Source organism: Solea senegalensis, linkage group LG1 (assembly GCF_019176455.1).
Source record: "Solea senegalensis isolate Sse05_10M linkage group LG1, IFAPA_SoseM_1, whole genome shotgun sequence".
Classification (NCBI taxonomy): domain Eukaryota; kingdom Metazoa; phylum Chordata; class Actinopteri; order Pleuronectiformes; family Soleidae; genus Solea; species Solea senegalensis.
In genome coordinates, this window is record NC_058021.1 from 10,502,832 (window position 1) to 10,526,249 (window position 23,418).

General features: G+C 39.6%; 3 protein-coding genes across 4 annotated transcripts; 1 reads left to right on the forward strand and 2 right to left on the reverse strand.

Annotated features, from left to right (window-relative positions):
- Positions 1–115: 115 nt before the first annotated feature.
- Positions 116–6,171, reverse strand: LOC122773269 (ras-related protein Rab-11B). Its single transcript, XM_044031807.1, has 5 exons — positions 5,953–6,171; positions 2,627–2,822; positions 1,567–1,760; positions 1,166–1,246; positions 116–791 (listed from the first exon to the last, which is right to left on the reverse strand). Exons 1-5 carry the CDS (start codon positions 5,990–5,992, stop codon positions 646–648), a joined length of 657 nt encoding a protein of 218 aa, XP_043887742.1. The 5' UTR covers positions 5,993–6,171; the 3' UTR covers positions 116–645.
- A 1,089-nt stretch (positions 6,172–7,260) lies between these two features.
- On the forward strand, positions 7,261–16,586 carry LOC122779978 (mitochondrial import inner membrane translocase subunit TIM44-like). Its single transcript, XM_044042726.1, has 13 exons — positions 7,261–7,314; positions 8,674–8,778; positions 8,900–9,064; positions 9,172–9,252; positions 9,469–9,618; positions 10,040–10,173; positions 10,249–10,334; positions 10,583–10,675; positions 10,900–11,024; positions 11,366–11,416; positions 11,619–11,708; positions 11,875–11,985; positions 13,790–16,586. Exons 1-13 carry the CDS (start codon positions 7,285–7,287, stop codon positions 13,907–13,909), a joined length of 1,341 nt encoding a protein of 446 aa, XP_043898661.1. The 5' UTR covers positions 7,261–7,284; the 3' UTR covers positions 13,910–16,586.
- Positions 16,587–18,707: 2,121 nt separating this feature from the next.
- LOC122776741 (perilipin-2-like) lies at positions 18,708–23,088 on the reverse strand. Of its 2 annotated transcripts, XM_044037421.1 has the most exons (6): positions 23,056–23,088; positions 22,854–22,885; positions 21,171–21,366; positions 20,492–20,574; positions 20,029–20,302; positions 18,709–19,141 (listed from the first exon to the last, which is right to left on the reverse strand). In XM_044037421.1, exons 2-6 carry the CDS (start codon positions 22,881–22,883, stop codon positions 18,888–18,890), a joined length of 837 nt encoding a protein of 278 aa, XP_043893356.1. In that variant the 5' UTR covers positions 22,884–22,885; positions 23,056–23,088; the 3' UTR covers positions 18,709–18,887. The 2 variants fall into 2 exon arrangements, with proteins under 2 accessions (XP_043893366.1, XP_043893356.1); XM_044037431.1 differs by lacking the exon at positions 23,056–23,088 and having other exon boundaries at positions 18,708–19,141; positions 22,854–22,904.
- Between the last annotated feature and the right edge of the window lie 330 nt (positions 23,089–23,418).

Below are 23,418 nucleotides of genomic sequence, written 5' to 3' on the forward strand. Positions count from 1 at the left end.
GCCACACCCTGAGGTTAAGAACTGCCATACCATGGCCAGGCAAAGATAATGACATGAAACCTGTGCACTGACTCGTCAACAGTCTGCTGCAAAAGTGAAAAAGACCACAAAACCATAATATTGTAAAATTTATTTTCATGGCATTTATATAATGTATGTGAGCAGACAAGCTATCAAAATAAAAATACAAATATTTTACACAAAATGAAATAAGCTTAGTAGCATCACAACCACTTTTGAGATGATGACTGAATGAGGAGGAGGAGGGGAGTCCAAAAACAGAACCGCTAGTACGACTAAAACGAGCAGGATTCAAACCCAGGCCTCCATCATGTGGCAATAACCATCTATCAGGGAGATGTCCAGGCTTACAAGGTCACAGGCAAAGCTATTTTGCTACTCTTAACATGTGTAACTCTGGTAAGCTACGTACCATCAGTCCTGTTTTTGCACTAGAATGTAGCAGACTGTACCTGGGTCAGATTACAAGTTGAAATCAAATTAAGATTCATCTTAAATGGCATGACAGAATTTAACTGACTCCGCTGATCTAAAAAAGAAAGAAAGTGCAGATTCACGTGATATTGTGATACTGTGGATTTCAATTAATAATCGACCCAGGGAAGGAGAGACTGTTGCCATGGGTTACAGGTTCTGACAGCACTGCAGTTTGCTCCCCCTCTGGCCATCTGTGGTTGGTGGCACGCTGATGTCCACCACGTTGTTTCCTGGGGACTCATCGTGTGCAGACCGCTCAGCGATCTGTTTCTGCGACACGATCCGGTAGATTTCTGTTTGTGAAAGAGTGGAATACAAAGAAATTAACAGTTAGTCCTTCACATGCTTCCTAACCATATGACACTAGCTGATGTGGTTTAGCAGCACTTCATTTGTGCTTGGCACGAGAGTACAATACAAAATAAAAACCATGAAATAAATGCCACCAATGCTGCTGAAAACCAGTGTTGACAACAAAGCTGCTTTAAAGACACATACAGTATGAGCTGGAATGTCCGTTACAAGAGTTCACAGTGTGTAATATGTTTGCTGACATTTAATATACTAACCATAACTGTGTTTGTGTATAATCCTTTAAAATTAAATCCTTTTTTTTCACTCTCCACTCTAATCATTAGATGTCACATACCTTTGTTTATGAACTTACCTGTTAGGATATTCTTGAAGGCTTCTTCAACATTTGTTGAGTCCAAGGCTGACGTTTCTATGAATGACAGATTGTTTTTTTCTATGGTGTGAGAAAGAAAACAGATATTTATTGCAGAGTAAAGCATTTACAAACAAAACTTTACAAACACAAATAAGGTCAGAACAGAAATCAGCAGGAAAAAGTGTCCTGAGTAGACACATGGCAAGTACTATTTTAACAACCTTTAGAAAAACAGCAACACAGAAAAGAAAACAGTGAAGGGTGATGTGATGACTTCTTCTAATTGGCAAGAATCTCAGATGTTGGAAATGTGACAGTGACTTCTGATAGACATAAGTTGTTACAGCAGCAAACTTCATCAAGTAGTCTCAAAATCAACAAACAAACTCTTCTTGTACCTGCGAAGGCCCGGGCCTCGTCTGTGGGCACGGCCCTGAGGTGGCGCAGGTCGCTCTTGTTGCCAACGAGCATGATGACGATGTTGTTGTCAGCGTGGTCCCTCAGCTCCTTCAGCCAGCGCTCCACATTCTCATAGGTCAAGTGTTTGGCTATGTCATAGACTAAGAGTGCCCCCACGGCCCCTCTGTAGTACCTGTAACAAGAGCAGGGAAACTGTGGCAACAGCTCATGTTATTTGTAACAGGAAAAAAAACACAGTTATTCTAACATTTCATTTGACTTTTTTTTTTTTTTTTGTCCATCTAGAGGGAGCTTGCTTACCACCGGTGACCATTGACCACTGAATATGACCTTGACCCCCTCTCGCATTTCCAATTCTTCACCTACAAAGTAAATTACAGGAAGACAGACAGCACTACGGGTGGTACTAACCTACAGTGTGAGGCACAAAGGAAGGTTTGCACATATATTTCTTAAAAAAAAATGATACTATTGCCCCTGTTTCTTCCTCTCCAGCAATTCTTATCACACTTCTCTTTCTGATACCCCAACTTCATGATGTAGCTAATGTATAATTTGTGTTATTATGTTCTTCAAGCATATAGCACGTGAGACGGAACCATTCTATTAGCTCAGGGGGGGTGAAAATAATAGCCTTACAGTTTAGTGAAAAAGGTATGATACCATCATTCTAATAAACTAATTGTATTATAATTTATTTTTTCCCTCAATCCTGATTAATCAAAGGTTCAATAGTTTACTGTGATTAATTACAATTTTATAATGATAACAATAATGATAAAAACAAAGGGGACCCCCGTTCATTGCAAGGCCCTTGGAATGATTCAAACATTCCTCGCACTATGGTACGTCTCATCACAAGTGTCATCTCCCTCTGTTAGTGTCTGTTGTAGAGCCCAGCCTGGAAATCGGCCACATTTGAAGTGACCTAGACTACAGTATAGAGTGTCAACTGTGACTGCAGTACCGAAGCATTTCCTCACACAGACGGGTGTTAGGTGACAGGCGGAACTATCTGCTCCACACGCAAGGACTCACGCAGAGGTGATGGCTCTGTAGCGCTCCTGTCCTGCCGTATCCCAGATCTGGGCCTTTATCGTCTTGCCGTCCACCTGAATGCTGCGCGTGGCAAACTCCACCCCGATGGTGCTCTTGCTCTCGAGGTTGAACTCATTCCGCGTGAATCGTGAGAGCAGGTTGCTCTTCCCTACACCCGAATCTCCGATTAACACAACTGTGGAGAGAAGAAAAGATGACACAATCAGTGTGGCTCCTGTTTTGTAGGATGGGCGGGAGAAAGGGGATAGGCTATATGTATATATCTGTGTATATACTATATATATAGAGAGAGAGATAAAAAATGTTGATATTGCATAAAGTCCCAAAATGCAACCTAGGGACTTATTGTTTGTGTGTGTGTCAAATGATTTATGGGATGATATAAAAAGACTCATACCACTACTAACATAACAAATGTCAGATACAAGGTGCTTTCAGTAGATTATGTTTTATTTAAATAATCTATTTATAATGTTAATATCAACTTTTTATCTCATACGTTATAATTATATAACAACAGACTATATTCACTATAACGTGAATATATGAGACTGTCGGCAATAATCTTCCTCCCCCTGGGTTTTACCTGAAAGCTAAGGCTCTAACATAAAATCTGCATATTCATGACATTACATTACATTCTCTGTAACTGTTCCGAAACGTTAAAATGGGCAGATCATCTAAAGCCAAAAGGATTATCAACTAAATAAAGGGGCACTTTAGTTTTGGCTCTCTGCAAACTATAAAACAGTTACATAATAAAGTAAGGAGGAGGGCTGTTCTTATTATTAATACATTTCTTTTCACAGAAAAGAATATGTTGGAATGGTTTCATCATCTCCCGTCTCCTGCTGCATCTTTACAGTCTGAGCCTGACCTTTCATAAATGAAGAGGTACGCCTGACCCAGCAGACGCCCCGAGAGTGCTGATAACCACAACAGAGTGCAGCGATGAAATCACATTTCTTTTCTCTCTCTCTTTCCCAGGAACTCATGATGTTACAGGAATTTACCACCACGACGGATAGGTATGAATGTGTATTTTTATATACTGACTAAACCGACAGCAAATAACATAAAGTTAAAGCCTAGGTTCTCTGTATTTTCTCAGCCACTGCCTCATACAAGTTAATTTGAGAACCACTGAGTTAAAGGACATCTGGGATGAACTCAATACCTTTTACAAGTAAAAATGTCTGTACAACATGGTGTAATAATGTAATATGGCCTCAATCTGATCTAAGACAATGAAAATACAACACTTTGGAACTTTAACTACAGAGTGGAAAACCAGCAAAGCTACTATTCAGCATCAACAGTAGAAACTAGGGATGGGTCAAAATATTGTTTTGGTGATTTATCGTCGTCCCTCCTCGTGCATTAGATAATTAATACGCCAGAGCAAATATGGATATTTTAATTAACAAATTAAGGAGCTCTAAAGTAAACAGTCCCTGCCAGTTTCACTCGCCTGGTGTCACTACTACATGTCTCCTCACGGTGGCGCTGCTCAAATGAATGAGGGAAATTGTATTTCCTGCTGAACCAACTGTTTGATTACAGTAGCATCCCACAGTAACATTCCCAAGTGACTATTACTTTATTCTGACATGACAAAAACTTTAATCATTCCCCACTGATCAAACAGCACATTGGCTCCTCCCTCAGGGATCTGTGCATTGTTTGTGATCCAGGAATGTGTTTAAAACATCACTCAAAACAGTTCATTACAAACTGTTACTTTCATTCATTCAACATTTCCAAACTTAGATGTCTTGAGTCAGAATGGCACTTCCTCCCGTCTCGATCACCACAACTGGCTTTCTTACTTGATTTAATAAGAAAGAGCTTGACCGTTTTAGCGTCTCTTCACTGACATTTTAAAACATGCAGATTTGGGGGCAAATTGGAAAATGTTATTATTGTTCTGTATTTAGTATTATATGTTTTACTTTCACTTTGTGATTCTCTACATGTGACAAGTGCTATATAAATAAAATGCACATATTTACTTACACTTGGACTGAGGTTATGCTGGTGTCAGGACCAGGCTGAAGAGGTGCAGCCTTTGTCTTTCTTTTTTTTTTAATTGTTTTCTCCCCCTCGGACTAAAGGAAACAGAGCCGAACTTTGTCCCTGGTCTGGGCTGCAGGAAGCTGATAACAGGCTTCATCAAAACCTGAATCGACAGTTTCAAGCTGCCTTGCCCTTCCTGTTTCATCCGGGTACACAGAGCAGGGCTCGGGGAGAGAGAGGGAGAGAGAGAGAGAGGGAGAGAGAGAGAGAGAGAGAGCCTCCGGCAGATGCCCTATTCATCCCACAGAGGATACTTTGTTACATCTAAATGGTCTTCTGGCTCCTACAGGCCCAGGATGTTAATGTGCCACAGGAGCTGATATCTTGGACTCAGAAAGCTTTCTTTGATCATGATATCAGCTCCTGTGGCACATTAACATCCTGGGCCTGTAGGATGAACGTGGACCTGAGTCTGATACCTCTTCATTCTCAGTCACAGCCCAAACCTTCATACTTCATACTAAGCACAAGTTGTTTTGACACCAATACTTGACTATTGTCCATGTTTGATCCTTCACACACTGAGGGCAGCACAGAAGCATGAATTTACTGAACTAGTAGCATTTATATGATTACAGTTTTGACATAATGGGATATTTTACTAAACACTCTCTTCTGAGACACATCAAGTTCTCTTTGGGGCCACTTTGTGGCCACACTGGCCCTAAACAGCCACTCTAATGTCTTGGTCCAGCTCTGATGTGAGGAATCAATCATCATCAGTCAAGCTCACTTATAATAACAACACAACACATTTATGTACTGACTCAGGAGGATGAGGGCCACTGTGTTCTGAGAATGATCAGCAGAGGTGGAGGCTAACAGGCCTTAGATCAGAGTATTAGGTGAAAAACAACCAAATGTCTATAAAAATAAAACAGTAAACAGATCAGTCTAACAAACGCGAGCTGATGGTAGTTGAAAAAGAATAACAATAAAAGCCTGAGCACAGACAGGGTGTAGCTGTACCCTGTGCCTCTAAACATTGACAGCATCATGTTGTATTAATAACAACAATAATAATATAATAACACCAACCGACTATCATCCTGCCTAGTGGCTGATAAAATAAAGAGAAAAAGCACACATGTGGTCAGAGACCGAGGCACAACAGTACATTTATAGGCATTTACAGAGCAAAGGTTTGTCGATGTGAGACTGTGTAAAAGAGGGGAATGCAGTCATCTTTTCTTTTTTTCTCTCTCTCTCTCTCTCTTTTTTTTTTTTACCTTTGAACAAGAAATCGTATTCATCGTCTCGGTTCCCCATTCTAGACGAGGCCGCTCCAACGCTGCTCTCCTGAAGAGGATGTGTAGAAAGTTCGGCTGTGAATGATGGACCCCAAAAAAATATATAAGGTTGAAATGTTTGTGCGGAGACTCTGCGCCAGTGTTGGCTGCTGTCAGGGCGAGCTGGCCGCAGAGAGGGAGAGCTCGCAACTCTGCAGAGGGAGGGGAGGAGTCCCTGCACCGCGCATACCGGCCACCAGGGGGCACGCTTTACTGTCATGCATGCCACCAGACAACTACCATTCATCCAGCCGAGGCCTTCACACTGACACACTGATGCTCTTCTTAATGGCAAGAAAAAGGTTCACTTCTCATTTGTATGTAAATGTTAGCATTAATTAAACGCGTGTCCTCCATTACACACCAATACACACACACACATACTGTGCATTTACGTACATTGTATATATATATATATCCATCCATCCATTATATATGTATATATTAATTAGACATGTGTCCTCCAATTTACACACAAACACACATATATAGTTTTTTTTATTTTTAATGCTAAAATAAAATTATTATTGTTATCCATTCAGTTTCAATTTTACAGTTTCACCAACAAAGCTGAACAAATATTAAAGCACAGTATTATCTCTTGATTAAGATGTCAAATTATAGTTATTTACTTGCATTCCTGAACAAAAAAAAATAGTTTTAGTGGTTGAATGTTATGACTGAATTATTTCTCAAAGCCCAGTGAGCTGGCTAAAATGTGGTTATAAAAAGGTGAATTCAGTTTGTTATTTTGCCATATAACAATAACATTTTTGAAAGATTTCTCAAATATTTGTTTTCCCGTTTTTATGACAGGTGGTTTAATACATTTGTTAAGGGCTATGCGTGCGTGTGTGTGTGTGTGTGTGATAAAGATGATAATAAAAACGTTTCCTTTCATTGCAGTTAAATCTTTTTATGATATTTAACCCTATGAATTACATCATAGGGTTATATATATATATATATAAACATATATACATATATACATATACATATATGTATATATACATAATATAAATAAAATAACTTTTCAGTGAAGAAGCCAGAGCAGGAATTGTGCGCATTAATATGTATCACTAGTTTAGTTTAATTAGTTGGTTTCCTGTCATTATCATTAAATCACTAATTTTTTTTCCCCATTTGAAAGTCGTGCTGACAGCAGGCCCCGCCCCCTCCGCCCAGCTCTGCTCCTATTGGTCAGGCGGCAGTTCAGCTGCTGCAGACAGGAAGCACGTGCAGCTGAGCTCTGTGCTCCTCGTCAGGATCAAGATGGCAGCCTCCGTGTGTCGGTGTTACGAGGTGAGACTGTGACCCACGTCCTTCATCTCAGCTCGCGTGTCTCACACTATGAGTGAATGAAACGCACACAGGACTTTGTTGCCTCTCTCCTCCAGCTATGTGGAGGTGTTTTTTGTGTGGTGTTTGTATTTAAAGCGGATAAATAGAGAGCCAGGTGTCCTTTAGTAAAGGCCCGGTTTCATCAGACGATTCGTTTCGAGCTAAAAAGAAAAAGAAAAAAGAAAGCCTGCTACTAACGTTTTCTTTCAGGTTTGTTTGCAAAACCCTATTGCGTAAATATTACATTCGAGCTTTTACACTCCGTGTTTTCGACTTTAGAACACGGACCACGGACACCAGGTGTGACTGGTTTCTTAACTGTTTTGTGATGGTTCAGTTATGAGAGAAGTGACGCATCATATTAGAGCCTCAGACAGTACGAATACTACATCCTGTTACTTCAATGAGGCTGTTTATGGACGTACTGTACTTATCAGGGGCGTTTCAAGGCACTTTGTGGACCTCAGGCCAAACGGACCTGAGGGGGAGGGGCTTTGGTGTAATGTTTGAGTACATGGTCACTCTTATCAAAGTAGGTGATGTGATCATCAGAGATAGCAGTAACAATACAGGTGCATGTGTAGACACACCCCTCTACTCTGCTACCTATGACTTTTAGGGTTGAATTTGAAATGTATTTATTTAAAAGGGACAATGTATATTGATGAACATAACTATGAAAAATATGCCACAATTAGCCATAAGGCTACGATACATCTGTTGTCCCTGGCAGATCAGACAGAATTGTCAAAACCCATCTGCCTAAAAAAAGTAGAAGCTTTTGCTTCTACTGTCCCCAGACTATGGAATGTTCTTCCTTCTGTCATTAGATCTGCTGACATTGTAAAGACTCACTTGTGTTCCTGTCTTTTTATTGAATTTATATTTTATGCACTTTGTTGTGAATAGCGCTATGTGAATATAATGTACATACATTATATACAAGTATACAACTTGACCATATGAATTGAGAAGCGTCACAAATATTAGATGCTTCCATACAGATGTGTTGCATTATTTATTTATTTATTTATTTATTTATATGTGTGTGTGTGTGTGTGTATATATATATATATATATATATATATATATATATATATATATATATATATATATATATATATATATATATATATATACACACACATACATATAAAATATGGATGTGACCAATGTCTCTGACTTGCTGTGGACCTTCCTGTCTTAGATCTTTATTAATGTACGGATGTGGTTTATTAGTAGATCATTTACCATTTTTTCATTGATTGTCCGCCCACTTCTATGCTGATATTTGTCACAGTGACTTTGTCTTCATTGCAGCTGGTCGGCAGACGTGCCCTGACCTTCTGCTCCCGCTCTCTGGTGTCCTCACGTTGGAAAGAAGATGTGTACAGGTTACATCAGAGCCCTGCTGCAGCAGTGCAGGTACAAACCAATAACTCCCATTTACCTTTAACACTTTTGTCCACAGAAAGATCAGTCCTTTCTGTGACTTTATTATTTATTTTAATGAACTCCAGCTGAAACCTTCTGCTTGTCCTGTCAGATGCGATATGCCTCAGGACGGAAAGGTTTTCTGGGGGAGTTTGTGGACAACCTTCGTCAGGAGTTCAGTAAGAATCAGGAGATGAAGGAGAACATAAAGAAGTTCAGAGATGAAGCCAAGAGACTCGAAGAGTCTGATGCTCTGCAACAGGCCCGCAGGAAATTTGTATGTAGATTTACGTGTCAATGTGTTTCATATTGTATTTAACATTGAAATAGTTTTGTAAGAAATTATATTTGCTTTACATTCTTGATTTTGTTTTGTTTCATAAGAAAACTATTGAAGCTGAGACAGTGAAGACTTCAGAGGTTTTTAAGAAGACGTTTGGCTCCCTGTCAGAAACTGTCAAAGAAGTAAGTTAACATCACCCCCTCTTTATCTATAAATGCACTTACACCATGGATGTGTAAAAATCTACAATGTATGGTACAAAATGAATATATACTTTCAAGTGTTACATGGTCAAGTAGTAGAAAATTGTTGTGCTTTCACGTAAATAGCTGCTTTTCCTGTGGTGATATTCCATCAATGAAGTTATTTATGATTGACTCTTGTCTTTGTGACCACAGGGTCTCGAGGAGGTGACTCGCACCGACATCGGGAAGAAGATCAAGGAAGGTGTGGAAGAGGCAGCCAAGACGGCCATGCACTCTGCTGAAAGTGTCTCCAAAGGTGGAGAGAAACTGGGCAAGACCTCTGCATTCAGGGCCATCTCACAGGTTAGATGTTTAAAAAAAAAAGAGGACTAAGCTGATGTGTTGCAGCACTAATGCTAAAGCCTCTTATTTCAACATCCTCATTCAGTCCTGTGTTTTGTATGGAAGAGGATTAGGGCCACATGTAAAATAAAAACAGCCTGAATTCTTGGATTTTTTTCACATCTGGCCCTAATCCTCTTCCGTAGTTTTTGTATGTACTGCATTTGCAATAATCTATATGTAGGATACTCAAAATGTAGGATGTCTCTGATGGCAGCAGCTGATGTCATCATCAAAAAATCTTTATCAATGAAAGTTTTTATCAATCAAATTTTTAACTTCTGAACTAAACTGAATATGTAGTGCAAAGCTCAGATCTGAATAATAGTCTGAATAACTGGATACTCGTAACATTACAAATGTGTGGATGTCCTCTCTGTAGGGTGTGGAAACCATGAAGAAGGAGATAGACGTTGGCGATGCAGGACCGTACAGAGCTCCCCCTCAGCTCAGAAAAAGAAGTGATTTTTCCTCTAAAGCAGGAGACAGTGACTCCAGAGTGTTTGAGGCCAACGAGTGAGTTGAAACATATATCACGCCAATACATCGTGGCATCAAACATCTCTAATAACGTCTGTTTGTGTGATACAGGGAGGCTATGGGTGTGGTTCTCCACAAAGATTCAAAGTGGTATCAACAGTGGAAGGACTTCAAGGACACCAATGTTGTTTTTAACAGTAAGAAATAAACCTCAAATTTATTTGTTTAGTGGAACTAGTGTTTCACAATAAATCACCCTGTGTAATTTCTTTTAGAGACAGCAGGTGGCACTAGGTGCTTTGCAGTAGATGTATACTAGTATACCATATACAGCACTGTCGTCCTGGGAACAATCATACTCCACTACAAAGAATCTAGTATATGGTATTTAATAAATGTAATTATGTGTATGCTCACTTTATTCTTCCCTCTCTGTTTTCTGCAGGATTCTTTGAAATGAAGATGAAATATGATGAAAGTGACAATGCTCTTATTAGAGCATCCAGAGCTGTAACTGACAGTGTCACTGGTTTCCTAGGTAATGCCTCTCTCTTGTTAATTTTGCAACTTGATATTGTCATAATTTAAGATGAGAATGTCCTGGCCATTATTAAGTTTTGCATGACATAGTTGACAGTAAAGGTATTGAATATACCAAAGGTTTAACTAAAATCTCTGTAAGATTTGAAACTCAGTGACAGGAATTGGCTACAGAATTAAGAAGAATTAGAAAAGTTCCTGAAGCTTTGTTTGTTTTTCCAGGTGGTCTGTTCTCCAAGACAGAAATGTCTGAGGTGCTGACAGAGATCGTGAAAGCAGACCCCAACTTTGACAAAGACTCGTTTCTGAAACAGTGTGAGAAAGACATCATCCCTAACATTCTGGAGGTAAACGGACTCTGTCACAGTTGCTGCTCTCCCTCTGTGTATCACTTGCTTTTTCACTTCACTAAAGAAAAGTCTGGAGCAGAAATATAATAATAATAATAATAATAATAATGATGATGAAGCAAGAAATCTGTGTTTTTGCCAGTGGTACATATCATTAAAAGTGAATAATAATATGTGATTTAATGGAATTAAAATTAGTTGTGATTTTGGCTGAAGACAAGACTTCTCTCCATCTGTCACTGTTGAGAAATGCCTTCTGCTCTGACCAAACTATAAGTTACTCTGTTAAAAACATGAAATACAAACCCTATAATGTTGTGTCATTGTCCCCTTTGCAGGCCATGATCCGTGGGGAGCTGGATGTACTAAAGGATTGGTGCTATGAAGCTGTAAGTAATAAATATCCTCTCTTTTAGTTGTATCTAAATGAATGGTGTCTCTCTTTTTCAGTTTATGTTTACCAAGAGGGTTTATCACATATTTTTATGAATGGCAACGCTCACAAAGAGCTAATATGTCATCTTCTGTGTCAGATTTTTATAAAACTATGTGTATGAGTCATTTTTCATGCCAGATCTTCTTTTTGCTCAGACATACAGTCAGCTGGCTCACCCCATCCAACAGGCCAGAGCGCTTGGGCTGCTCTTCCAGTCCAAAATCCTGGACATTGACAACATTGATGTAAGTGTTTTTATACTTTGTACACTAATCATCACACACTGTAGACACACACTGTCTAAAAAACGCCTCATTTTCCTTTCCATTCACCTGTCATTGCACTGATGATAACCCTTGTTATGTGTGTTCTTCTCATTTGTATTTTTGTTCCTCATCTCTTGTCTTATAGTTGGCGATGGGTAAGATAATGGACCAGGGTCCAGTGCTGATCATCACCTTCCAGGCTCAGGTCGTCATGGTGATCCGCAGCCCCAAAGGAGACGTCGTGGAGGGAGATCCGGTCAGTCATCTTATCATTTGATGTTGCAGATATTAAAGGCTGAAATTAGATCAGGTTACATGTGGTTCTTTCACGTCCACCTGTATTAATCCAAATTTCACAGGTTTCAAGTCTGGCTTGTTGTAAGGCTGGGTTCACAGTGGGTACATGTACAGTGTGTTACAGCTGCAGCAGAGATCTGGTGTCAGTAAATACATTTACATGCACAGCTTATTGGAGCTAAGGCCATAGTCTGACAAAGACAGGAAATTGGACCACTTGCAGAGTATACATACGGAGGAGAAAATCGATTTATTGGTCGTACACGTCTGATTCCGCCGCTGTATGATTTCTGGCAACGGTACTGAAATTCATACGTCAAGGACATTTTGGTGCATGCACAGTCCCGACTCCAGTCCGACTAAGCGTATACATGCAGGAGGAATCAGACTATGAATCACATTACCGAGGTATGTTAGTCCGACTGAGATTCTATTAGTCGGACTAAGGTGTTTACATGAAATTGAGAAAAATCTGACTTTTAACATGCAGGTAAATGCACTGACTGATGCAGCTGTTTTTGAGTGTTTTTTGCTGTTATGTGATGTTCTGATATGTTTTTCATATTTTGCCTTTGAAGAATCATAAAACAAACTCTCAATACTCTGAATATTCCTCTGTACTGAGCGTAATACCAAGACGTCTCGGTATGATGCTATCCATCGGTCCGGCACACATTTTACAGTAAAACAATGATGCAGGAGTACTCTTATTTTGAAACAGGAATGGGAGGTGCTATCATTTGAAACATTGATGCGTGGTCTATTTCCATATGTAGCCACACGGCTCACTTATGAGATGCACTTCTCGCATGGTCAGCTTTGACTCTCGTCAGTTATTGAATGCCTAAATAGTGAAGACAGAAAGAAAGCAAGCATGTTGTACTTGTTTATTTTAGTAAGTAACCACACACTTATAGAAACATACATAGGGGGAGTTTATACAGTTTCTGCGAGTGATGGTGAGATGAAGCCTCATGAGGCATTGAACCAATTGAGCCAGTTGATTCGAGAAAGGGTTCATTTCTTGAAGCTTCATGTGCACACGAAACCACCTACTGGCCAAGTGTATAATCACAGGCAGCTGTATCTGAACCACATAATGTGTGATGCATTGAATTTTTGTGTCTGTTAGAAATGACTATGAATTACAAAAAATGTATGACCAAATCATTTCTGTTCATGTATGTTTAATACATTTTTTGAATGTATTCTGTGTGTTTAAATCTTCCCAAAATGGTAATATCATAATATGGCAGGTTGTGTTGTTTTTCTGAAAATGGCATGGCCGTAATCAGGCAGAGGACAGTGAAAGTGCTTGTGGAACTCGGAAAAGGGCACAGATTATGCTTGTGTAACTTGGACAATGATGAGCCTCGCTGGCTCCATCCTATATCACCTGTCCTACTCTCCTCACTCTCTCTCTCTCTCCCTAAACTCTCCAAACTATATAAATGCTATCAAAACTCTAGTATCCAAACTCTCCAAACTCTATCCAAACTCTCAACAATCACGTGGTACAGCCGGGCAGCGAGGCTTCGGACGTCATCATTTTTGGCTCCTCCCCTAAATGAAGCAAGCCTCGATACGCGCATCGCGGAAACGCCCCCTCCCTTACTCGGCACACGCTTCGAAGCCTCGATACGGAACGCCACATCACTAGTTTCTGCCAATAAAACCCCCCACACTGTCTGAACCTTTAACACCAGAGTCCGCCATATCACCTCCTCTGGTTTGACCCTCTGCTCTCCTTGCTCCCTCCACAGGATAAGGTGATGAGGATGATGCATGTTTGGGCGTTGTGTCGTGACCAAGAGGAGCTGAACCCCAACGCAGCCTGGAGACTCCTGGACATCTCGGCCTCTAGCACTGAGCAAGTCCTCTAGGAGGAGGAACGCAGGTGAAAAGGTCCACCTGGGACACGTGAACTGAGAGCAAGGGCAGAGAATACAAGAATGTGCCTGGACTACCTAGACATACTGACTCATATATTTGTACATTTAACACCTGAGGGCAGAAAATGCTGCCGTGTTGTGTCAGAGACTATTACTGCACCCAGTGTATGTAGTTACCCACTGTAAGGTGCAAAAATATTCCTGAACGAGGAGATAAGCTACCGATATAAGATACATCAATAGAAAATGCACGCTCACATGCACACAAATACGGCAACATGTTTGTGTCGGCTCTTGCACGAGTTAGCTCAGTATTTGAGTCACACACTATTTAAAAACAATTCTACATTCATATTTGAGTGGCTGGAACCATTTTCGTCATCGGGCTAAAGGAGGAGCCTCAGCGGTTGCGTCATATGATGGTACAATCCATTCATAACAGTCTTTGTTTAAGATGCTTGTGAAGAAAAGAGGTGATGCAACATCCTCACACATTTGATGCCAAAACCAGGAGTTACGCCTCGGTTCAACAACTTTCCTGAGGGAGACGACATGAAATACCTCATTCATCAACACAAACATGTCCCATGCTTCAAGTTAATGGGGCACTTCACTAATTTTATTAATGTAGACTGGTTTACTTGTCACAAGGAGTCGACCCAGCTTGGGAAATGTTTGCATAATGGATGTGGATCTAAAGGAAGCTTCCTAAATGTAATAGTTACCTTGGGTTAAGCATGAGACTTGTGTGTTTATGTACTTGAGGTATGACACTTGAAAGGAAATTGCACCTAGAAGACAAGAATTGTTAAATGAAAGATGCCTTTGAGTTTGACCCCATAATATGGATGAAATGCTTTCATTTAAACATTTCTGTTAACTTCATGGTAATACTAAACCACCATAGCACAAACAGAACTGGATGTTTTTCAAACAATTCCTGGTTCATGTCTTTCTAAACCGCCTGCAATCACTGAAAAGTAAAACGGTATATGAACTATTAAGAGGCTGATGAGGAGAAAACGGTTGACATCTCCTTTTATAAAGATAAATTATCTTTTATTTTAAGATAAGATGCTGTGATGACTGTTGCTTGGTTCAAACAAACGCTGGGCAATAAGAAAAAGTATTATCACAGTCTGATATGACGTTAAGCAAAAGTGTAACTGTTGAAGTCTTTGTTTTCTCCCTTTTCAATCAATCTTAAACCATCCATTATTTGTCATGATGATTATTGATATTGTCTAATTTGGCATATTTTATTGTGGTAATACTTTTGGCCATATTGCCCAGAGCTCAGAAATTAATACAAAAAAAACCCAAAACATTCCAAAATGAAGATGATGTAGGATGTAACGATAGTCTGGGTCAATCCTGTCACATGTACTATAGCTCCAGGCATCAGTCACTGCAGAAAACACATCCCTGGTTTGGGTCTGTATACATATTGAAACACTGTTTGTGGTTCTGCTACGAGCATTGTATGAAGAAGAAATGTCCTTTCTCCACATATTGATGAGCTCTTGCCATTTTGTAAGAACTGTATATGAAATCAGATGAGCGCCTCTGTGAGCTCGGGTTGGGACCATGTCATTGTTTGTGAATGAATTTGCCGTCTTATGATGCACATTTCAGCTGTTTGTCTTACCGGACTGTTTGGTTTAATGTCGTGTGTGTGACTTTTCATGAACATTAGTGAATAAGAAACTTGATGTCACTGTTGTGTCGACTGTTTTCTGTGGGTTTCTCCTTGCAGGCCACTGTAGTTTGACCACATTGTGATTAATCAATGTGTTTTGGTTACGTCCAGAGCTTTAATGAACATCTTTGATGGTCACACCATTGTTGACTCTAATTCTTGTGGTTGTGTTATTTCATGACATGTGGCAGGTCTGAACAAATGTAGGCTGTAAACGTTGCAGTATAGATATTTTTGGTCATCAAACTAGTTTTCTTTACAGATTTGTTGGGTCTAATCTTCAAGGCACATCACTGGATGATTGTGACCACTATAGTGTGTATTGTTATATTAGAATAAGGCAAAAATAAACTGTAAGACTTGGGTTTACAGGAGTTAATGCATTTGCTGATGCTTATGATTGTTTTTCTGCTACAGAATAAAGAAAAGGTGTAATAATTATTCAGATTGGGCTAGACTGGTATTCAGCAGGTTCAGTTTCATAATTGCAGCCATAAATTCTGAACATTGTAAGTGGCCCTTCAAAACCTATATCACAGCTGTGATTAACAACCATCACAACAGCTAATCATTGTGACACTTGTGAGAACACATGAAACATGAAGTTCTTCTCCTTGATGTCTTCTGTTTGTGTCTCAGGGCAGACAAGGAGGGAATCTACGTATCTATAAACAGTTTAAATGTATATAAGTCTCCTGTAAACCATCATGCAATTGCTCATAATAATCCAAATAACTCTAAAAATGTTAAGAACATTTCATGTTTAATCACTGAAATAAATAATTTATTGATTTTATGACCTTCACCTTCAGTGCCTCATGGCCCATGTGCATTTTCCTTGAGATTTAAACATTACATTTATCAGTCAACAGTCATACTTTCCTCTTGTTTACCAAAAAGAAAATATGTTCACAAACGATCAATTTATGCATCTGTAAAATAAAAAGCTCTGTTTTATGTTTTACTTCATCCACCTCTCCACCCGGTGTGTGTGTTTTCTCTGTTTTCTAACTTGAACATGCTCTGATAGATGTCCATGGATCTGACCGTAGACTTTGGTTTGATAAACCTATGGATTTTGCAGTATAGGGATGATAGATCAGGCTTTCAATAACACGTCTGTAGATTCACACACGGGGCCGATATATATGTGGGACCTCATCTCACAGCTGTCTCATGTGATGAATGACCGGGGACATGCTCACACTAACTAACCTCCTTCAAAGTCCACTCCATCCTCTTTAAGTCTCACTGGGAACACAACTGTAAATTCATGTATGTCTTTGTTGATCTCTCAGTCGTTCATTACCAACATTCTGCAGCTTTTTAAAAAAAAATATGAACGGCAGTTTACATCAAAGACTGTGGACAGAGTGTAACGCTGGAAATGTCCCAGTTTTGCTTCCTGATCAGTGACTTGGTTGGATGCACCTACAGAAAAAAAAGCCTTAGAGGCAGTGCTGGTCTTTGCTTTATCCTGTACTTTAGATTACTTCCACCAGATTAAGGTTATGAACATCATAACTCAAAATGTAAAGGACAATTTGCATGAATTTTCTGGGGGGCCCAAGAAATAAATAAATAACAGCTGTATTACTGACTATTATATTGTTTTTTTGCGTCATGCTTTTAAAAATGTTGTGTTTGTTTGCTTGTGAGGAGACATTTCCAGGGATATAAGGGATGGCCCAGCAAAGACACTAAATTTTGCTTGTGGTCTATATCCTGATTCAAGTTTTCTTTTTCTTTTTTTAAATTGTGATCCTTAAAAATAGATTAGTGTACTATTTACACTGAGGAAAACTGAGCAGCCTTGTTACAGGTTTGTTCTGAGTGATTTCTCTGGTTACAGTGTGTTCTTGGTGGCACATCATCCTACTATATGACAGCAATAAGAATCAAGCTGTGCTTCAGGCTACATATAGAAAGGCTTTTGTGTAGTGCATGCAGCAACAACAGTACATTATGGTACTGCACTCTATGCCCTGAAGCTCATTACTTGTTTGGATAGTTGCCTCTATCTTTATCTTGGAAAAAATAGGAGGTTTTATTTATTAGTATTGTTATTTTGCTGATAAAGGACACATTTGGACAGCGTCATGTTTCTTGTTTCCACCTTTCCACCTTGATCAGTCTCTAACCAGATATAAGAAAACACAAGATTCACCAGCTGCCATGAATCCCATGTGTCCTACAGTGTTGACCTACTGTATATCTGCTGACTTAACCACAATTCGACCTCCCATCTGTTCCACCAAGAAAACTCGTGGAAATGTTGAATTTCATAACCTTATATCAATTGTAACCACAGTGGGAGGTGTGCTCGAACAGATTGACGTGACCAGGATCCCCATCGGACCAGTGTTACAATCCACCTGTGATTAATTAAAGCTATAGAGGGAGAGGCCAGTGCAGCTTCAGGCAGACGAGGTGTGGATGTGTGTGTGTGCACTGCAATCTGTTGACACTGTGTGCATAGCTTTATTTGTGTCAGTTAATTACTCCTCACAGTGAGAGTCGGGAGCACAGCCATGAGTGCAGTCACGCTCCACCCGTTTAGTTTTTACATCTTGATTATGTAATTTCTTGCTGTTCAGACGTAACGACACGCAAGGCTTACTCAGCTCAACAAAACTGTCGTTCTAACGGAAAATGCTAACTCACAACTTAATAAAACCAAATGTTAATGATGATTTACATTACAAAAAATAGTCATACCGAGGTATGTCGTCCAATATGAGACAAAAAAAGTTATAGTTTGGTATGACGTCCAAAATGTACAATAAGTCATACTATAGTATGACTTCATACTATAGTATGTTGACAAAAAAGTCATAGGTTAGTATGTCGTCCAAATTTTGACGAAAAAGTCACAGGTTAGTATATCGTCCAAAATGAGACAAAAAAGTCATAGTATATAGTATGTCGTCCAAAATCACTCAAAAAAGTCATAGTATAGTATGTCGTTAAAAATCACTCAAAAAAGTCATAGTATAGTATGTCGTCCAAAATCACGCAAAAAAGTCATAGTACAGTATGTGTAATTGGAAATCACTACAGCTGCAACAATGAATTGACTATTTGAGTGTTTTTTTGACATTGAAACAGGTTCTCTGATTTGTCAGCTTATCCCAAAGAAAATAAAAATTAAACTGGTAACTGCTTGTACAAAAGTGGCAGATCTGTGCTTTTCTGACTCAGGCTCTGAAGATGTGGAAAGTTAGTGACTGAAATATACAAGTATTGAAATCATTCATGTTAAAACCAGTTTCAGATATTCACCACAGAGCCACAACATTTAAGCCAGTGACTGGGTGTAATGTTTAATTTAAGGGGAAGAATCACCATGTCAACTGTGGAGTTTATCTGCGAGATGAAATCCATGCTGCGTTGCTTGCTGTCTTGGATTTTGGCCACAGCGCTGGTGTACGCTCGCTTCCTCAGCTTGGTGGAAAGGGAGCCCAGTCGAACATAGTAGCTCAGCTCCCCCTTATCGAATCCTTTCACGGTCCTTGCCTCCAGCTCTGTCATAAGAGAGGGAAATGCTAAAAGGTACCTGAGAAATGTGTCGTCTTAAATTTTGAAGAAATGTCAGCCGGTCAGTGAGCCTTTCAGCCATGGAAACCAGTAAAAATATGATATAAAGCACTGTAGTGTAACATTTTGCAGTTAAAAGTAGCTTTAAAGCCATTAAATAAACACTTATTCACTGGTTAATCCCTAAAAAGGAATAAGGGTTGTTTATGAGCTTTTGCATGCCACAGTTGGCTCTAAACAACAGCTCCTTTAGTGTTGGAGATAAACAAACCACTAATGCCAATTCAGATTCTCAGAAAAGCATAAAGGAGCCCTGTTTTCCCCAAAACTAGAGCAAAAACATTCTTGACAACATAATCCAGCTACTGCTTGTACAGCGTGTTGCAGATAAACATGCTTCATTTCAATAGCCTCTGTTGTAGTATATCCTGGTTTATAGAATGCAGAAATAATTCTGATAATCTTTTTAGAACTTATAAGTTGTGTGGTATCTTGTGGCTGTTGCTGAATGTTTTAATAGGATAGGAAATAAAGTACTTGTTGCAGTTTTGTGTTAGTTTAAGTTGTAAATAATTATTGTTTTCTTTTGGCCTCTTGCTCTCTTGGCGTCACCATAATGGATCACCTGCTTTTTTAGTAATCTGCATTTTTTTTTTATGCCCTTCCTGATGCAACCCTCCCATTTATCCAGGCTTAGGATCAGCACTCAGATGTGGCTGAGAATGTCCAGTTGACCTAATCAATAGTGATTGGGTACTTTGCTCAGAGGTACCCCCGGCAATCTTCGGTTTACAAGCCAAGTTCCCTTTTCCCAAGCATAAACCACACCTATGACGTGGGGTCAGGAGTTAATTTGTGTTTGTGCCCCACTCACCCAGCTCCTCCTCCCTCAGAGGCAGGTACTGCTCCACCAGGCTCTCAGACGTACTGAGAGCTGTGTCCACTCCACTGCTGACCAGCCGGACCACCCTGCTCTCCAGCACTGTGCTGACACTCCCAGTCACTACTGTCCTGGTCTTCTCCACCCCATCTTGCACCACGCCTCGGGTCTTTTCCACAACGCTGGTCACAGTGTCCTTGGCACTGAACACGGTGCCTGTCACAACGTCTTTAGCCGTGTTTACCACGTCCTTGGCACTGGAGACGATCTTGGGTGGGGAAAAGAGGCATGGACAAATTTCATGTCACCATAATGATTGAGCAAGTGGACGGCTATTGAGCAAGTGGACGGCTATTGAGAAACATGGGTCATTTTGGATGAACCCTCAGGAGATTGGCCAACATAAAACTGTGATTTAGGACATTGTGCAATTCAGTCTGGCAATCCAGAGACATACCTGGTCGGAGGGATGGTGAAGAATCGGCAAGGTTTTCTCAATCTTGTCCAGACCTTTACAGGCCAGGTCGTTGGCAATGGCAACTGTTGACAACAAGGAAGCATATCATAAATTTATCTGATCAAATAAAAAAATATGTTTCTTTGGATCAAAAAAGAAAGAAAATTGGCTGGAAGTCCAATATCATGCATCCCTAATCCGATCCAGTGATTCTGACCGGCATTAAACCGATGATGATGCCAAGTATCGCATTGACTCATCTCTAGATATTATTGATGATCAAATTTAAAGTAAAAGGCTGGAAAAAAAGTTATTAGTCGACCCAAATAAAAACTCTGCCATGATCCTTCTGTGGGTCCTGACCTGAGTTTTCTGGGAATGACTGCTTTAAAATATACTTGGAAACAAATGGACTAGGCTAATGAAGTTTATGTGGTTTGCTTTAGTGTGATGAGTGAACAGGAGAATCTGGGTGAAAGATCACGATGAGTCACAGGCCACCGCCCAACTTGAACTTCCTGTGTGACTCAGATAGTCCACACACGACTGTCCTCATGCTTTCACTTTAGTTTCATAGGTTTTGTTTTGACATTTAATACATTTTGAAACCACGTCGACACAGTATTCAAGGCGTGTTATTACTGTTATTTTTAATTTTTTTTTTAATGAAATGTCTTACTCTGAGGTTCCAGCTTGTCCATGATGGGCGAGGCAGTGGTGAGGGCCACAGAGGTGATGGTGCGGACCCCGTGCTCCGCTGCCTCACACACACTCCTGATGTACGGGTGGGTGTCTTTGGTGCTGCAGTACATGCTGGACACCAGGCCGTAGGTGGAGCTGACCAGGGGGAGGCTGGTCACCCTCTCCACCACATTCTGGAAGACAACACAAAGAGTTAATGTAGAAAATATATGATATGAAAACCATAGTGTTAACATTTTGCAGTTAAGAGAAACTTTAAAGCTATTAAACAAACGGTTATTGACTGGTTAATCCCTAAATAGGGATAAGGGCTGTTTGTTGCATACCTCAGTTGGCTCTAAACAACTACTCCTTTATTGCAGGAGATAAACAAACCACTAATGCAAATTCAGATTCTGAGAAAAGCATAAAGGTGTATACATTAAAATCAAACGTTTACTTATGCTATAATGTTATTTTGACCAGAGGTGTTCAAAACTAGGCTGCCAAATTCAATTTATACTAGAGCAGAAACAATTCATCGATTAATAATCAATTACTAAATGAATCGACAACTATTTTGATCATCGATTAATCGGTTTGAAGCTTTTTTCATGATTAAAAAAGATTTCCTATTGTTTAAGCTTCTTAAATGTGAATATTTTCTTAATTTCTTTGCTCTGGATAACATGTTTTCTCTGGGTTCTCCAGTTTCCTCTCAGTCTCAAAACATGCAGAGGTTAACTGGACACTCTAAATTGACCTGTAGGTGTGAATGTGCGAGTGAATAATTGTTTGTCTCTGTGAGTTGACCCTGCGATGGTCTGCTTTTAAAGTAATTTTACTCTTACTAAAGTATGTTTTTCTCTGCATCAAATGTTGAACAGATCAAGGGACATTATTTCATTATTTATTATTTAATGTTGATGACTGCAAACTCTTTTGGATCAGCTACTGGAATTCCCCTCTTCCACTTAAACTGCCCTATTCTGGGTGGTTAAGTTATGAAGGTTATGCCCAGGTCATTCTTTTCCCCTGCATTTTTAGCCAGTAAAACTAATATTACAACTCTGGTAATCTGAAAAACCTTTCACATTTGATGTGTGGTTGAAGGATTCGCATAATAGGTTGCACCTTGACCTGAAGATCAAATACATCGACCCTGACATTCTGTCTCGAGCTTGATGATCGTACCACTGGCTTCTGTAATGACGTGTTTGTGTGTGAGAGAGAGACCGACCATCAGCGGGTTTAGATTTGTTGGTGTATGAAATTTACATAATCAATAAATCCGTCACTTATTTTTTGATAAGTTGTTTGGTTCCGAAAATGTTGATCATTGTTTCCCAAACATCAAAATTATGATGTTCTCAAATGTCACATTTTATTTGTTGTAAAGAGCAAATAAACCACATTCACATATTCACATTTACATTATTATTGTCAATATTAGTGGTTGCAGCTCTACTTGAATGGTTTTCCCTAGATATGTTAACTCTCTTATCCTAACCATCAACCTCTCCCTTTCAAATGAGCTATTCTTACTACTACTAATTTGACCTCAACATCAGTAAAATGTCATCAAATGCGAGTTATGTTTCCACCTGTGAGTAACCACCTCTGACTTCACGTTTACACATTAGTACATATAATAGTAAGTACAAATACTTCAAAGACTCACCTGATTGGAGATGACGTCAGCGGCTACCATGTCTGCTCAATACAAAACACAGAGAGAGAAGATAACCTGAAAGTTCAACTCCCGCGTTACAATACAATACAACACAAACACAGGATACTCGATTTCCCGTAAATAAAAGTGACAAAAAATGTTTCAATTAATTAAATGATAGTTGTCGTTCTGGTTATGAAGCAGCACTTACTCAGTAATGTGTTTCTTCTCAGTCAGATGTCAGCTATTGAGTGGGAGACTTCAGCGGGTATATTTGTACGGCGTAAATTATCGCGAGACTTCGCGCCTGCATAGTTTCTAGGGCAAAGGTAAAAGGGGTAAAAGTTTAGTGGAGGAAAATCCTTCCGTCACGAGGCCCAGGCTATGACACGTACACATTACAGCAGGCTCATTTCTTACTGTTTCGTAAGCCAGTGGCATTTTTTCAAGTCAGTGGAGGATTAATAAGATTTTCCACAGACTGAGTTAAACACATTATCTAACTCTAAAGCTATTTTCACAAGTAACCACAGAGCAACAGGTTTATAACTGGGTGTTAGAATTCAAGCTTAAG

Excerpts from the sequence above, each read along its gene's own strand:
- LOC122773269 (XM_044031807.1), bottom strand. The coding sequence starts at position 5,992 with ATGGGGAACCGAGACGATGAATACGATTTCTTGTTCAAAG. Across the intron at positions 1,761-2,626 it reads TACAGAGCCATCACCTCTGC|GTACTACAGAGGGGCCGTGG; the intron begins GTGAGTCCTTGC and ends CTCTTGTTACAG. Across the intron at positions 792-1,165 it reads CTTCAAGAATATCCTAACAG|AAATCTACCGGATCGTGTCG; the intron begins GTAAGTTCATAA and ends TTTCACAAACAG.
- LOC122779978 (XM_044042726.1), top strand. The coding sequence starts at position 7,285 with ATGGCAGCCTCCGTGTGTCGGTGTTACGAG. Across the intron at positions 9,065-9,171 it reads AACAGGCCCGCAGGAAATTT|AAAACTATTGAAGCTGAGAC; the intron begins GTATGTAGATTT and ends TTGTTTCATAAG. Across the intron at positions 10,174-10,248 it reads AGAGTGTTTGAGGCCAACGA|GGAGGCTATGGGTGTGGTTC; the intron begins GTGAGTTGAAAC and ends TGTGTGATACAG.
- LOC122776741 (XM_044037431.1), bottom strand. The coding sequence starts at position 22,883 with ATGGTAGCCGCTGACGTCATCTCCAATCAG. Across the intron at positions 21,367-22,853 it reads CTGACGTCATCTCCAATCAG|AATGTGGTGGAGAGGGTGAC; the intron begins GTGAGTCTTTGA and ends GTTGTCTTCCAG. Across the intron at positions 20,575-21,170 it reads GGACAAGCTGGAACCTCAGA|TTGCCATTGCCAACGACCTG; the intron begins GTAAGACATTTC and ends TGTTGTCAACAG.